The sequence below is a fragment of the Lycium barbarum genome, chromosome 6 (genome assembly GCF_019175385.1).
Source record: "Lycium barbarum isolate Lr01 chromosome 6, ASM1917538v2, whole genome shotgun sequence".
NCBI lineage: Eukaryota > Viridiplantae > Streptophyta > Magnoliopsida > Solanales > Solanaceae > Lycium > Lycium barbarum.
Window position 1 is genome coordinate 24144210 of NC_083342.1, and position 17057 is coordinate 24161266.

Sequence of the window (17057 nt, forward strand, 5' to 3'; positions counted from 1 at the left end):
CCTGGCTGATTTTTTAACTAACCTAGCTTTTGATTTTGCAGGTACCTCCACATTCACAAGCTTTTCTGAACTACCTAGTACAAGAAGGAAAATTCTCAATTTAGACAAACAACAAACACCTAATCTCAGGATCAGACCAACAAAAAACAAATTGTATCAAGGAACTACATGAGTGGGTCTGTAACTCTCTGTAACTCAATTATTAATAGACTTCAATGGTGGTATTAGCTTCGGCTCATTCCATTGAGGTTTTATCAATAAGAGAGAAACAGGATTCACAGTACTGTCAAGATTCAATCTCAATTTGGCATCATACAACACATCAACACAGAACACTTTTTCTAGAAGATAGATCTACAAGGAAAAACCCAGATTTCATACTTGAAGGAATATTTCGTAGGGTTTCAAAGCAGGATTAGCTTACCTTTCTTTGATTATCCTAGATTCTTGTGGAATAGCTGATACTAGCAGATCTTCGATTTGTTGAACATGATTGAGGAGGTTTGGTTTCTTCAGAGTTGATTACTCCTTGGATATGGTTTCACTGCATCAGGTGAGAGTTCTTAATTGCGAGAAAAGTGAAGCTATACCAGAAAAATCGAATTTTAGCTCTGAATATCAACAGTCAAGATCTCGATGTTGCAACTGCGTCTTCGATTCCTAGCTCCAATCTCACCGGCGAGAGAATGTGGGTTTGGAGTTGTCGGCGTAGAAGAAGATTAGGAAAGTGACTTTTCATTTCTTTTGGTGTACTTTACGTTTTCTGTTATTCTTTTAGGTTTGTAGGTACTTATTATTTATTTCAATAAAATAACACCCACTAAGTTCTGCTTAGTGGCATTAACCGCATATTTGAAGGGGAAAAAATTAAAGATCCCCGAACATAAGGCCAATTGTGCCAATGCCTTGAATCCCAACCCATTAAATTGAAAATTGAAGAGAAAGGACCATAGGCCCAACCCATCAAGTAGAAAAGGAAGGTCATAGCCCAGAAGAACATAATTCAAAGTGGGAGGATTAAGCCCTGTTTGGATGAACTTTAAAAAAAAACAGTTTATAAGTTGAAAATAACTAATAAATCAAACAAAATAAGTTAGAGCTTGGATGAGCTAAGCTAAGCCAAACGGCTAATAAGCCAATCCAAACGAGCTCTAATGCTTACGGGAAACAAAGCCAAGTGAATAAGAGCTTCTTAAGAACTGGCAACTGCGTTTGTGTGCCAAAGGGAAGACATAAACCACCATCACCATGAGTAGAAAAGAAGAAGAAGATGAAATAGTGTGCTTGGATGAATCTTTCTTCATCAATGACGAGTATAGGCCCCATCTCTTTCTGTTATTTTCTTTAATTAATCTATTTTTTATGTACATGTACATACAATTTCTTGTTTTGTGTATACTAAAATGAGTTTATTCACTTTTTGCAGCTACGAAATTACAGATTTTACATTTGGGACTCATGTTCTTCAGCTTTACTGTCTCCAATCTGCTTCAAGTCAGTCTTTTAATATTTTTTTATATTTTACTTTGTATAGTTTCTGAAAACAATAATTGGTGTTGTACAGGGGTGGGGCTCTTGGGATCACAATCTTATACAATCGTTTGGTAGCTGGTTAGAGTCAGTGGCGGAGACAAGAATTTTACTAAGAGGCTTCAAAAATATAAGAAAAAAGTAAACACACGAACAAGTCACGGGGTTCAACATCTACTATATATACATAAAAAATAATTTTAACCTTGTATGAACCCCCTCGGCCCAACCTAGCTCTGCCCCTGGTTAGAGCTATGCAAATATCAATAATACAGGGATTAGTTATGAAAGAATATGTGTATTATTTTATGTAGGGTTTAGTTATTCATGTATTAGCTATTCCACCTTCTACCCTGCATAAAATAATACATGGATTCCCTCATAACTTGTACAATTATTCGGGTTTCTAAATTGCAAACCAAACACCATATTAATTTTATACATGAATAACTGACCTGCTAACAAGCTACCAAACGTGGTATTACTTATGCAGGATTTAATGCCTGCATAACTCAAATTTAGCACAGGTTGAATAGCAAGTAGTTTTTTTTTTTGTTTTCTTTCTTATGAGAACAAAGAGGGTGCTTTAATGCTATTTACTGAGATATGTGATTAAAATTATATAATAGATTAAATTAAGGGAATAAATCATGTATCTTGTATGGTTTTTGTAGAAAATGAAGAAATGCACGAAAGAGTTTACTTTTCATATTCTTTTGTTATCATCTTTGTTTATTTTGTTTCTAATATAGTTTTTCCTTTGGTTTTGACATTATTGAAACTTCAATCTTGGTAGACCTTGGCTTTCACCTTTGTAGAAGTGTCACCATAGGTGTTTGTCAAAGAAATATATAGGAAGCCTTGTATGTAGAGGTTGCTTGCATCTACATATTTGAAGGTTGTAGGTACTAGAGAGACTGGGAGAGGATTCTTTCGTTGTATTTCATGGTCTTGGGCACTTGCTGGCTTGGAGGACCTTTCTGCTTCTTAGAGTTGGCAATAATGTCCTTAAGCTTGAAAGCATGTAACTGATCCTTGAGTTTGCTGAGCTTTCTCTACTTGTTTATAGGCAGTGATGGCTCTGAGTGTGGCCTGGTGAACTTATTACATTATTTAAGGATTTAAGATTGGAGTTCATGCAGTTGGAATGCCTGAGACCACTTTTTGCCTTGCTGCTCTTGCTTCTCTGGCTACTGCTCCGGCTAAGGCTTTCTTTCCGCTTTGACTTGCCTTCCTTATCTTTCAATCTGGACTTGCATGTGTTCCGCATATGACTATTTCGAGTGATTAGAAATTGTTGCTGGCTCCGGGTGTCAGTAATAGAAAAAGATTGGATTGGGAAAGACCATGGAGGTCGCCAGTGTTGTTGGGGAAGCCTCTCATCGAGAAGAAAAAAGAAAATAGGACAATAGCTGACTAAACCTCTAGTCACCTTTTCAATGACAAAGACTGGCGAGCAAGATTTCCGACAACGTTAGCTCTTCCAATCCTTTGTTGCTCGGACTATTCAAAAATGCCGATGAGTGTGTGTCGGATCCTCCAAAAGTAGTGCATTTTTGGAGGATCCATCATGGGTCTGGCAACATTTAACGAGAGTCCGAGCAACATAGTTCCACTCAAGGGAAGTCTAGTCAGAAGGCCTTTCTTTTAGCATCTTAATCCTACATGGATATGGTGGGAGCTTATGCTGCAGCGTAGGTGATGCTTGACTTTGCTGTACCTAAGCTTCACTTTCATTGGAAACATCGATCGTTGTCCCTGCAGAGCTCACATATTGTCCTTTAAAAATTGCCTTTCTAAGGGGTATCCGTTCCTCACCTTTATTAAAGTTGAGGGCTAGTCTCAACCTATTTATCCCCCTTCTTCTATTTCTTTGCCACAATCAGTTTGAAATGACATCTCACAATGGTTGTTAGTTGAGTTCTGATCACTGGAGTTCACTTAGATTAACTGTCCTTAGAAAGCCTATCAAAATTGAACCACTTGACTTCTGAAAAAAGAAAAAAGGGGAAGTAGAGCCATATTTGTACTCACATTCAAATGGAAAAGAGATTTCTTCAAAGAATATGATATGCATCTAGTAACTTTTACCTTATCAAAAAAAGAATATGATATACATCTAGTAAAACGGGTACTCATATTCAAATGGAAAAGAGATTTCTTCAAAGAATATGATATGCATCTAGTAACTTTTACCTTATCAAAAAAAGAATATGATATACATCTAGTAAAACGGTCATCATTGACAAAATTGTTTGTTGGGCAACAAAAATCATCCTCGTTCATCTTTCTCTTTACATGGACTACCGAGCATTCTCCAACGAATCAGGCCATATGAGATCTTGGAATGGAGAGACATGGAGGCAAATGGTAATGTTTGCTAGGTTAGGAAGCTTGTGGGGCACAAGGGTAGAGGGGGGAGTTATGGAGGATGCTGATTCCATTGTGACATACAACATGAACAGGTTGATTTATTACACATGGTTAAAAAAAATGTTTTTAAAAGTTTTCTGTCATAGATAGGGGTTGCATCCACATTGGGGTCCTTCACTTATCAAAAGCAGTACGGAAAAGGGCCAAATATACCCCTCGTTATGCTTTGAGTCCAAATATACCCCTGTCGTTATACTTTGGGTTCTAATATACCCCTCTACAGTTAAAGTTGACCAAGGTGGAGCCCAATCCCATATGACATTAATATTTTAATGAAGTAAATGCCATGTGGCATGCCACCTCACTAACAAATCTGATTTTACCCCTCCCCTCCCTATCTTCTTCCCCCTCCCCCCCTCCTTCAAACTCAGCACCATCGATATGAGGAGACAATCGTCTCTTCTGGCAACCAGGAAAATGATCACTTTTGAGAATCGTTTTCTTCCCCAAAACCGATCCATCTCTCCGTTTCATCCCTTGCTCTGGTTCCTTCAGTATCAACATCGATCGCATAATCACCGTAACTCTATTAACCTTTCTCCAAATGCACTAGGCTAGATCACTGAATTGAACGAAAATTTTGCCTCGTTTGTAACTAAGAACAACTAGTAGTAGTAAGTACTCTATAATAAACAGGCGTTACTTATTGGATGACGAAAATCACAAGGTACTGAAACAAGTAAATTGAAGTTTGAGTTCCTTGTGGATTTAGTGAAGTGCAGACAAATGTAAAGAGATCTTGTGGAGGAGGAAGGATTTGTGGACCTACAAATAAACGGTTTTAATGTGAAGGAGTGAGTAGTAATTCTGACAAGTTTATCCGTCTTTCTTTTCAATGCACCGGCTTTAAGTTTGAGTTTGTGAAAATGGTGGTGAGCATAAAGACAATGGTAGTTGAGGGGGGAGGTGGAAGAAGATAGGGAGGGGAGGGGTAAAATTGGATTTGTTAGTGAGGTGGCATGCCACATGGCTTTTACTTCATTAAAATATTAATGCCATGTGGGATTGGGCTCCACCTTGGTCAACTTTAATTGGAGAGAGTATATTTGAACCCAAAGTATAACGGCAGGGGTATATTTGGACCCAAAGTATAACGAGGGGTATATTTGCTCCTTTTCAGTATAAGGACTAGTACTACTACTTTCGTGTAGTACACCATGATAATAATGTTTATTAAAGAGGCTTTATTGCGAGCAATCAAAGGCTTATCAAATGAAAAAAACTTGAGAAGTAAGAGATTATGGATGGCAAGGTTGAGCTTGACACATATAAAGCTTCAGTTTTAGTCTGTGTGTGACGTCAAGGATCAGCATCTTTCCATTTATAGCTGGCTTGTTCTGAGTAGGTTGGAGAGCATCGAATACTATTTATTCATCTGTAACAGATATACTGTTTCCTCATCATGTGGCTTAAGCTTAGCCTTAGGAGCATACTTCAATTTAGTTGCTTTTTCCATGGAGGCTTAATGCTTTTGCCTTCTGTGAACCTGGGTGATCTAGAGAGTACTGACAGAGATGATTTTTAGTACATTTAGTTAGCGAGAAGGGTTCATTAAGTTTGGGAATCATTGCAACTATGAGAAAAAGCTGTTTATGCCATATCCTTTGAACCAAAGTAGGTTGGATTTGTTTTATTTTAGTCGGTCGACGAAGTAGTAGCTTCATAGATAGCTTTGCTTCTCTCGTGCTTATTTATCTGAAAACTCATAGCCTGTTTCGCCAAGCTTCCAAGATCTGCTTATTTTTTAAAGTGATTTTGAAAAAGTACTTTTAGAGAGTTGCAGTTTGTGTTTGGCCAATCAATTTTGGGAAGCACTTTCGCCAATATTAGAGTAGGAATTTGTGCTTGCCCAAGGTTTTGAAAAGTGCTTGGGGAAAGCTACTTTCTAACTTCTGATTTCTGCTAGGGGTGAGCGTTCGGTATTCCCAAAGTTCGGTTTCGGTAATCCGGTAATCAGTAAGTGAAAGTAGATATCAAATACCGAACATTCAAAGTTCGGTCCGGTACGGTAATTCGGGATTTACCTTAACTAGGCAGAATTCTATATATTTGAACTCTTTTTTGTTTGCTTTTAAATAGTTGTAATAAATATCTTCGATAACCATTGGAAAACACTTTCCAAGTCATTCTCTCTGTCATTTACATTTTTGTTTTTATGTCAATCAGAGATAATCAAACAAGTCAAAAACATGGATATAAAGAACAAAATATCAACTACAATTGATAGCTGACAATATGCATATCCTGAAATAAAAAAAAGCATATCAAGCTTTTTTGTCTTGGATCACTATCGGTACATTTATCAAAGCTCATGATAGATAGGAGTAATAAATAACGTTCATATTAGCAGCACTATAATGCTTGCATTAGGTTATGCTGTCTACATCACACCCTTTGGGGTGCGGCCCTTCCCGGACCCTGCTAACACGGGATGCTTTGCGCACCGGGCTGACCTGTTTTTATTAGCAGCACTATCCACATAATTTTATTATCTCTTCAGTAGTTCAGTGCATTACAAAAGGAAAGGAACTAATTCTGCATATATCCACATAAGAGTTCTCCTATTCAGATTCATAAAGAAAGACCACAAATATTTATGAAATGCATACAGCATTTTCACAAATTTCCAAGAGCCAACAATAAACAAGTTTAAAGTGGTCTGAAGCCACTAAAAGTCTATAGCTAGTCACTCAATTCCAAAACATACCATATGTTATGATCTTACTTCATCAACATTTAATCTTAAATTATGTTAGTATTACAACCAGGATAATATTAAAAGTTTGAAACAATGCAGTCACCAACTGAAAAGTTCTCTTCATAATAAGTGCAGTCATCAACTAATCCCATAATTTCTCTTTAGAAGCAATGTCCTTTTCAATGAACTTCAAGCTCTGAACTAGACCAAACACCATAGCCAACAAAAGAGAAATCATGAAAATCTTCCCAACTAATGCTTCAACCTGCAAAACAGTGGATCTTTCAGTAGAATTACAATTCCTTCAACCAAGAGTAAGTGATGTTTAAATCTTAGTAGAAAGCACATGAGGCAACTTGCGACCAGAAATCAAGAACGAGGGGATCTCTTGCTCTATCTGTCATATCTAAAGAGAATTGAAGATGTATCATACAATTAAACTAAGTAAAAAAATATTTTATTTTGCAGTAAATAGAAACAAGACACAAAATCATACCAAGTTCAAGTTGCATAAGATCATCAATTTTTTTAAAAACATTTTGCGGGAAGAGGCTCATTTCGATATCAATCTTGAAGACAAACAAGAGCTTGGACCAATTTCGGAGTCAATGAACTCCTAAATTTATCAAGAATATGGCCCCGATGCTAAATGCACATTCTAATGCCACACGAAATTGGAATTGCGAACACATCACGAGCCATCACGGAAAGAACTTTACATCTAGGAACATTAACTTTTCACCATAACAAGATATCAAAATCATCACTATCAGGCTCTTGTTCCTCGCTAAGATACTTTTCCAACTCTGACTTACCATCTAAACATGCAGTATCTTTGTTTTTCCCTCTTCATTTCATCATATTTCTCACGTTTGTTGATTTTGTGCTAATGTTAGTGCTAGAACGTATCAGATGTTGTATCCGATGAATCCGGTGAATTAAAGATAGAAGATGTATGTCGAGACTCGAGATGCTTTAGGGAATTTTTAAGATACTCTTCAAACATAGAATTCATATAAGTCACCACTTCATCTTTTATTCTCGCCTTTTTCTCTCCACACATATCCTCAAGAAAGCTGACATACTCATGATTGTTACGGGGATCTAAAATAGAGGCAATAAAAAGCATCTTATTCATTTTTTCAGGAGCACCCAATACTTGACAAACTTTTCTTTCATCTTTTCTGTCATTTTTGCCAAACCAGGATCATTAACTTCCATACATTCTTTTCAATGATCGTGAAGTTCAACTATGCCTTCAAAGTGAACTTAGAAGCAACATAAAGTCAACCCGAAACCTTCACAGTTAGATCATAAAACCCTTGACGAAATATTACCATGTTTCTCACATTTTGCCAATCATTACTTTCAAGTACACTTGCAACGCTTTTGTATTCACAAACATTAGTAGCAAGATAAGTTGACAATCCACAAAATCATACCTATCAAATGCAGTCTCAAAATGTTATGCGGTATCCAACATCAAGTAGGTAGAATTCCACCTAGTAGGAACATCCAAACATAATAATTTTTGATATTCTATGTTTTTGAGTTCACACATTCATTAAATTTTCTAAGCCTTGCGGGAGATTGTCTAACATACTTCACCATTTGCCTAACATGTTGGATAGATGCACCAACTTCTTTTATGCCATTTTGCACAATAAGATTGAGAATGTGAGCCATACATCTCATGTGAAGATGGTTACCACATTTTATGTTAGATCCTCAATTAATAAATTGTTTGTGTAACTCTTTCACCATAACATCATTTTAAGAAGTTATCTACGGTTATAGTGAAGATCTTCTCCAAATTCCAATCAAGCAAACGCCTACTAATAAGACGGGCTATTTCTTCATCCTTATGACTAGAGACAACGCGAAAGTTTTAAGATTCATTTATGCAAGACCCAATCTCTATCGGTAAAGTGCGCCGTCAAACACATAATTTATTCTCTGTAAAGAAGTCCATGTGTATGTGGTTAGACAAACTCTAGGTGATGTTTCTTTGAAATACTTTAGCAAATTTTCCTATTTTCACCAAAAATTGCATAACAATCCCTAGACAATGATTTAGCACCAAAGGGTGTGGCTTAGTGGTCAATGAAGTGGGTTGAGAACCAAGAAGTCTCAGGTTCAAATCTCAACATAGACAAAACACTAGGTGATTTCTTTCCATTTGTCATAGCCTTGGTGGACAGAGTCACCTGTTGCTGGGGAGGTGACAGGTATCTTGTGGAATTGGTCAAGGTGCACGCAAGTTGGCACGAACACCACGATTGTTTAAAAAAAAAAAAATCCCTAGTCAATGTCCTAGGGGAGGGAACTCGGAATATTGGTTGGGTTTTTCTAATAAGCTCATCACGATCCCGTGACTAGGATTGATATGCCATTTTTGGTGAAGAGAGAACATTTGCTAAAATATTTCAATGAAACGTCACGTAGAGTTTGTCTAACTACAGACACGTGGACTTCTTTACAAAAAATAAATTATATATGTATTTGACGGCGCACTTTATTTATAGAGATTGGGTCTTGCATAAATGAATTTTAAACTTTCGCGTTGTCTCTAGTAATAAGGGTGATGAAATGGCCCGTTCTATTAGTAGGTGTTTGCTTGATTGAAATTTGGAGAAGATCTTCACTATAACCGTAGATAATGCTTCTTCAAATGATGTCATGGTGAAAGAGTTACACAAACAATTGAGGGTCTAACATGAAATGTGGTAACCGTCTTCCCGTGAGATGTATGACTCACATTCTCAATCTTATTGTGCAAGATGACATGAAAGAAGTTGGTGCATCTATCAAACGTGTTAGGCAAATGGTGAAGTATGTTAAACTATCTCCCGCAAGGCTTAGAAAATTTAATGAAAGTTGTGAACTCAAAAACATAGAATGTAAGAAGTCATTATGTTTGAATGTTCCCACTAGGTGGAATTCTACCTACTTGATGTTGGATAACGCACAACATTTTGAGACTACATTTGATAGGCATGATCTTGTGGATTGTCAACTTATCTTGCTACTAATGTTTGTGAAGATGGAAGTGTTGCAGGTGTACTGGAAAGTAATGATAGGCAAAATATGAGAAACATGGTAATATTTCTTCTTAGGTTTTATGATCTAACTGTGAAGGTTCCGGTTCACTCTATGTCACTTCTAATGCTCACTTTGAAGACTTAATTGAGCTTCACAATCATTGAAAAGAATGTATGGAAGTTAATGATCCTGGTTTGGCAAAGATGAAAGAAAATTTGGTCAAGTATCGGTGTGCTCCTGAAAAAATGAATAAGATGCTTTTTATTGCCTCTATTTTAGATTCTTGTAACAATCTTGAGTATGTTTGGCTTTGCACTTGAGGATATGTATGGAGAGAAGGGGAGGAAAATAAAAGATGAAGTGGTGACTTATATGAAATCTATGTTTGAAGAGTATCTTACAAAATTCCCTAATGCATCTCGACATACATCTTCTCTCTCTAAATCTTCGGATGAGACATCGATACATCTAGCTCTAAGATTAGCACAAAAGTGAGAAATAGGATGGAAATGAAGAGGAAAAAACAAGATACTACATGTTTGGGTGGTAAAATCAGAGTTGGAAAAGTATTTTGTGAGGAACAAAAGTCCAATAGTGATGATTTTGATATCTTGTTATGGTGAAAAGGTAATGCTCCTAGATGTAAAGTTCTTTCCGATATGGCTCGTGATTGGTTAGCAATTCCGATTTCTAGTGAGGCATCGGAATGTGCATTTAGCACCATGGGCTGTATTCTTGATTAATTTTGGAGTTTATTAACTCCGAAATTGGTGCAAACTCTTGTTTGTCTTCAAGATTGGTATCGAAGGAAGCCTCTTCCCCTAAACGTTGAAGAAGATTTTGATGATCTTATGCAACTTGAATTTGGTATGATTTTGTGTCCTGTTTCTATGTAGTGTCAAATAATTTTTTTTTTTACTTAGTTTAATTGTATGACACACCTTAAATTTTCTTTAGATACGATAGATAGCGCAAGAGATTCCCTCGTTCTTGATTTCTAGTTGCCTCAGATGCTTTCTGCTATCTTTTAAACATCATTCACTCTTTGTTGAAGGAATGCATCAAAAATCTATTCTTGGATTTTCTAGATAGGATGGATCATTACTTGGATTTTCTGTATTTCTTGGGGGGTAATATGTAGTGTGACTAATGAAAGTTATGTAGTTATGCTTTCTACTTGCTTCTGTACCAGATTAATAAAACATTTCACTTATCAAAAAAAAAGAAAATTTGATCCAGTACTTATACTTTAGTCTTTATAACTTACTAAAGGAAATATCTTTCATATTGAGGTCGGGTGGGGTGGATATTCTTAGAAGATTAAGAGTCACAGATATAAACCTGTCTGAATATATCAATGACGATTTGTAGTTGATGAATGCATGCAAATAGTTTGTTAGCTCTCTCTCATTCCATTATTTGTAGCATCTTCCCTAGCACTGCAAAACCAAATTTTACTGCACTGCAAAACCAAATTTTACTGAAAGCTTTTCTCATTTTGATTTGTTTACTTTTATTCCTCAAATATTTTTTGATGTCCCCATGCTTGCATTAATATTACCTAATATAATTACTGGGGGCTGACTATTTGTGGAACAGCTGATTTTGATTTGACAGGACAGTTGGTGTGGCCTGGGGCAGTGCTCATGAATGATTATCTCACAAAGAATGCTAACATGCTCCAAGGATGTTCTGTCATCGAACTAGGCTCTGGTGTTGGTTAGTATCATTCTGAAAACCACGATGAATTTATATATTTATTTATCGTATTCTGTTTGGTCATCACTATTAAGATACAAAATAAAGTTTTTGTTGTATTAAACATATAAAGTTTCAGCACTTAGCACTGTGATTTATTGATTCCCTTGGACCGTCATTATTTATTTTTATCATAGATTACTCATTTAAAATTGAGGCTCATATTTCCTGACAAATGAATTGGAGAAAAGGTTAAGGAATCTGAGGAGGTGGAGGGTTCAGGCAAGATTAAGAAGACAAATGAAGTTACCAGATATATGACTAAGAGTGCAAGACTTTTTAGTAAAATGGAAACTAACAATGAAAGCAAATGAAGCACCCATATATACTGTTTTACTGTATTGAATCCTATTATATATTTATATCCCTGCATTGTAATATTGCATGTTAAATAACTATTTTTAATCGGTAAAGACTAACCATTTGATATAATAAAACCAGCCAAAAGATGATGCTGGGAGAGTTGCAACAAAAGGGAACCATTACATGTTATATAGAGTGCTAATAAAGACAATCATGGCACTAGGATCAGAAGCATATACCTCTGCCATGTTACACCATAAACTATGCAACAAAATACAGTAGTGTTTCACACTAATAACCATGTTCTTTTTTGTCTTCAAACAACCTATCATTCCTTTCTTTCCAGACACACCATCAAACCTCAGCCGGTATAGTGTACCAAATGTTATTGAGGACCTTTGTACGCCTATTCTATTCCAACCTTGCAAAAACTGGGGGGTGGTTTTGGGCGTAAACCAGAAGAGTCCTGATTTGTTTAAGACAGTCCCAAATCTGAGAGGTAAATATACAATGAAAAAAGAGATTGTTGTTGTCCTCAAGCTGCTCTTCACACAAAACATACCTGTTGCAAAGTCGTGTACCCCTTCTTTGACAGTTACTTTGCGTCAGACAAGTTTTTTTCACACCATCCAAGCATTTCACCTTTAGATGGGACAAATTTACATGTTAGATAACTATTGTCCTAATTTTATGTGATGGGTGATGATTCCTTCTTAACTGTTGCGAAGTTATTCGGCCGAGATGGAAGCTCGAGGAAATCATATAAAGATCCATGTCCAACTTAATGAGATACACGAGTAGAAGAAATGACATTGCTTAGAGCCTTAGATTGTACTAGAAGTATAACATGGCCACCTATTATTTCCTTTGAACTTTAAGATAGCAAAATGTCACAAGGAATGGAAATGCGCACATATAAGTTCATATCGGATGCTTGTTTAAGATCATGAATTCATGATAAACATACTTGGTTGATGAAAAATATGCAACTTCAAAGGATCATTCCATCCCAATGAGAGAGATAAAGAACGTACACAGGAGACAAAATGTTCACATATAAGTAAATTCAACCACATTTTCGAAGTTATAGAGTGGGTAACTGATCTGGCTCTACCATTAGCTTTTGGCCCTTTTTTCTGATGTGAAACATGTGATGGACCTCTTCCTCTTCTTTACTCAAAGCCTGAAGCTTTACTTTGAACTAGTTTCTACCTTAAAGACTGTCTGGGGGCCTCATGGTCTTAAGGTGTTCATTGAATTCAACATTACAACAAGTATCTGCAAATGTTTTGATATTTTCACTCGGTATTAGTACATAAGTTGATTCAAGATAAACCTATATATGTGGAAAAGACGACTAGGAGGGAGAACTTCTTCAATAAATCAAGGACAAAATTGAAGTGTGAAACTTAAAGGCCTCTTTTGACGGGAGACATGAATTAAGTTCCTAAATATTCACAATTGTACCTGCTAATAATGCTGGATAGTTCCTCTCTCAAGGCAACCATGTGTGTTTGCACTTTATATTTTACTTTCCATATCATTTCTCCTCTATTTTATTTGAGACGAAATTAATTGATTGTATCGTATTTTCAGGTATAACTGGAGTACTCTGCAGTAGATTCTCTCGTGAAGTTGTGATGACAGATCATAACGATGAAGTTCTGAAGGCAAGCTTGAGCAATTGAATTTTGCTGGAGGAATGTGTAGCAAGTCCACCCTCTAATCTATTTATCTCATTCCAGATTCTGAAGAAAAACATAAAGCTGCAGGAATCTTCTGATGATTCTATGTGTTGTACAGGTGTGTGAACAATTGAGGACTGTAATTGTCATTTTCGATAAGTTCATTTCTCATTAACCCATCTCCAATGCAGAATTAAAAGCCGAGAAGCTGGAATGGGGTTACTCAGATCAGCTGAATTGCATATTACAGGGGCATCCAGAAGGATTTGATTTAGTTCTTGGAGCTGACATTTATATCCGAGTTGACTTATGTCCTGCTGCCTTAATTGTTTCTCCTTTTATACATGTCTGACTTAATTTGAAGCTAACATCATGCCAATTGCCAGCCTATCATGAACTAACCTATTCTTCTTTGAGGGTTGGAAATTGTCTTTTGGATTGGATACTATGTGTCTGGGAATGTTTTGCAGTAGTGAACTAGCTCCTTTTATTTCAGTAATTAGTCGGAAAATTCCAATTCATCAAACCTATAAGATATGAATACCATTCTCTCCTATTACGACTTTTAAAGTCAGATAAGTACTCTAGTTCTCTGTCCACAAACTGTTGTTAGATCAACTGATTCACATTTGAAACATAGTAGCAACTAGATCGTCTAAACTGAGAAATGATTGAATTATAGACTTTTAAGTTTTTGTTACTTTACCCCATTTTGATGACATCATAGCCGAGAAAGAATAGTGTATCCCTTGACAAGCTTTAAGTTTTCAGCAGGCAAATGTCCCTTTGCTTTTTTATACTGTTGAACAGCTGCTTAGAGATCGTGACCAGAGCAAATGCAAATTTATTTTGAAACCTACTAGCAACTAGATTGTCTTAAACTGACAAATGGTTGAATTATAGACTTAAATTTTTGTTACTTTACCATCATTTTGATGATATCATAGCCGAGAAAGAATAGTGTATCCCTTGACAAGCTTTAAGTTTTCAGCAGGCAAATGTCCCTTTGCTTTTTGATACTGTTGAACAGCTACTTAGAGATCGTGACCAGAGCAAATGCAAATTTATTTTGGCCTATGTTTCACGAGCAAAAGTGTAAGTGGCCTTCACTGACTTTGTTATTGTCATTTTCATTATATTTTGGCTGCCAAATTTTGGAGGACTTTGTTGAATGTATAACTCCCCATGTACAAATGATCTTCAAGAAATTATTGTGATCATGACATGCTTCAAGTTTCACTTAAAGACTTTACTTTGTCTCCAAAAATACATACTAGTACATATCCCATCTTCTTATTCAACAAAATGTCAACTAATTTCTGAAAAATTGATGAGTATTTTCTTTTTATTTGTAGTAATCTACTCTTAGCTTTTAATGATCAGGTATCAAAAGATAAACCAGGTGACTGGTATGGATTTATTAGAAAATGTTGATCGCCAAATCTTGTACAGGTTTGTTAACCAAGTGTTGGAAGAGGAACTAGTACTACTAAGCAAATCGTCCCCACTTAATTAGATTCTCTCATTCTCAATAACAGAGCATAATAAGTAGCCAGCAGACCTGATCTTCTATTTCATTGATACTTACCGAAATAACTTGTAACTGTAGACCAATCTTCAACTACTCTAGGTTATGAGGCCTGGTCATTTTGATATGTTTCCTGCTATTTCAACTAATGCTATGCAGTGGTGCATGTGTATCGTCTAGGTGTCAACACTTGACTGCGGAAGTGGTGATCTGTGGAGAACATGGAAAAAAAAACTGTTGACCTGTTTTTTGCAACTGTAGTCATTTTCATTTCATTCTTGATGCATTTTTGTCCTCTGTGCCTAAACTGTCATTCCCTATCCAGCATGGATGCTATGGTCATCGATGAAGCAATTCGGCATGGTCTGCAGATAAATGAAGTTTCTGGGACTCGGCGTATCATCAGGAATCTTGAAGGAGTTATATTTGAGATTACGACTAATCACTAGAGTTGGCAATTAAGAATGGAGTTTCTTCAGCCCCATTTGAATGGAAACTATACAGTTTTAAGGAGTTCAGAGAAACTATTACTCGGTAAACAACACAAGAAGCTCCAAGTACCATCAAACCTTGGGGTTATGTGTAATTTTTGACATTCCAGGCAACAAAAAAGATGTATCAAGTCCTCAAAAGAATCTTGTAATGTGTATCATTTTTTCGATAGCTCTTCTTTTGATTTGGTTTCGAACTATGTTTTCGATTAACAGTCACTTTTGGTATTTTAAGCTTTTTTGAGTAAGTCACTTTTGGTATATTAAGCTTAATTTTTCGAGTAAGAGTCACTTTTGGTATTTAAGCTTTTTGTTTGGGATGGTCCTACACTATGACTAGGAAATGGTCTGTGTCCCCAAAAGAGTCTGTTTTGAACTTATGTCATTCTCTATTTTTAAAGACTGAACTTTATTCCATTTTATGTGCAGACAGAGATGTTTTTGCCCTTGTATTCCTAGTGTTGCCTATCAATCAGGAGTTCAAGTAAATTCAGTAACACTTAAGTTTTGCCTATAAGACAGGAATTGTAGATTATGTAATAAGTTAACAGAGAGACATAGCGTAAAGTTTTGCTCGTGAAGCATAAGTTGTGGTTTTGCTTCAGTCTCTTTAGAGACTCCTTGCTTGTGCTTGATCTTACCTTTAAAAACTGAATTCTGGTTTCCCATTTTTCTCGTCTTGCAAGCCCCCTCTTTATATGCAAACCCAAAATCCTAAGCCAAGAAGGAAACCCCGAAAATCTCGGACACCCTGCATACGTCCTGCAGCAGCGGAGGTTAGCTTGATCGATATAGCTGGACTGATTGGCATAGCCATGCAGTTGCATAAGCTCGCGCAGTTGCTAGCACAACCAATCTAGAGTTCCACAACTTTAGTACTAAAGAATATCTTTGTTCAGGGTAGTCCAGATAACGAGCCATTTGAAGCGGGTGCAACTAGATATCAAGGTATCATGGCTAACTTGAGATCTATATTAATCCAGATTACTTCTTGAATTTCAGTCTCAAAATCTTAAATCTGACAGGTTTATTGCACGATTCACATCGAGAGTTCTTTAACTAATATATGCAAAAATATTTTATATCGAGTGATGTATCTACGATATCCTTCAAAAGCTTAACAAATCTTTGCTAAAAATTACTTAATTTTATCTTGATGAAATCATCTCATTACTTACAAATAGATATCTTTCATGTGTGAGTTCAACAAAACTTTGCTTCACTAGAAACAAGCACTACATTAATATCTCAAAGACAACTCAACCATAGGGAATGGATATTAATCAATTTTTTGCGCCGAGTGCCCTTCTTTTGGGCTGGTCTTTATATTTTGCCCTTCATTTATGCCTTCTTTAATTTTTGCTCCTGCCGCCTGTTTAATGAATATTTTTTGACGAAATTACCCTTACCCCATTAAAATTCTTTCTATTTCGTCATTTGCCCTTTTCTTTTCTTTTTTTGCTTCTTCGTTCCTCATCTGTTTTGTGTCTGTCTTATCTGTTCTAAAATTTAGGTACAAATTTGGATATTTTGCTCGTTTCAATATTTGTTTTTATGTTGAATTGATATCTTTGTCTTCGTCGTTTTTT

At 36.2% G+C, this 17057-nt stretch overlaps 1 protein-coding gene across 2 annotated transcripts; it reads left to right on the top strand.

The window, feature by feature from the left end:
* Positions 1 to 1065: 1065 nt before the first annotated feature.
* Positions 1066 to 15885, top strand: LOC132643636 (uncharacterized). 2 transcript variants are annotated; one of them, XM_060360114.1, is made up of 7 exons: positions 1066 to 1313; positions 1427 to 1494; positions 11303 to 11422; positions 13361 to 13434; positions 13510 to 13567; positions 13641 to 14544; positions 15303 to 15885. In XM_060360114.1, exons 1-6 carry the CDS (start codon positions 1249 to 1251, stop codon positions 13799 to 13801), a joined length of 546 nt encoding a protein of 181 aa, XP_060216097.1. In that variant the 5' UTR covers positions 1066 to 1248; the 3' UTR covers positions 13802 to 14544; positions 15303 to 15885. The 2 variants fall into 2 exon arrangements, with proteins under 2 accessions (XP_060216097.1, XP_060216098.1); XM_060360115.1 differs by lacking the exon at positions 15303 to 15885 and adding an exon at positions 15158 to 15296.
* Positions 15886 to 17057: the final 1172 nt, after the last annotated feature.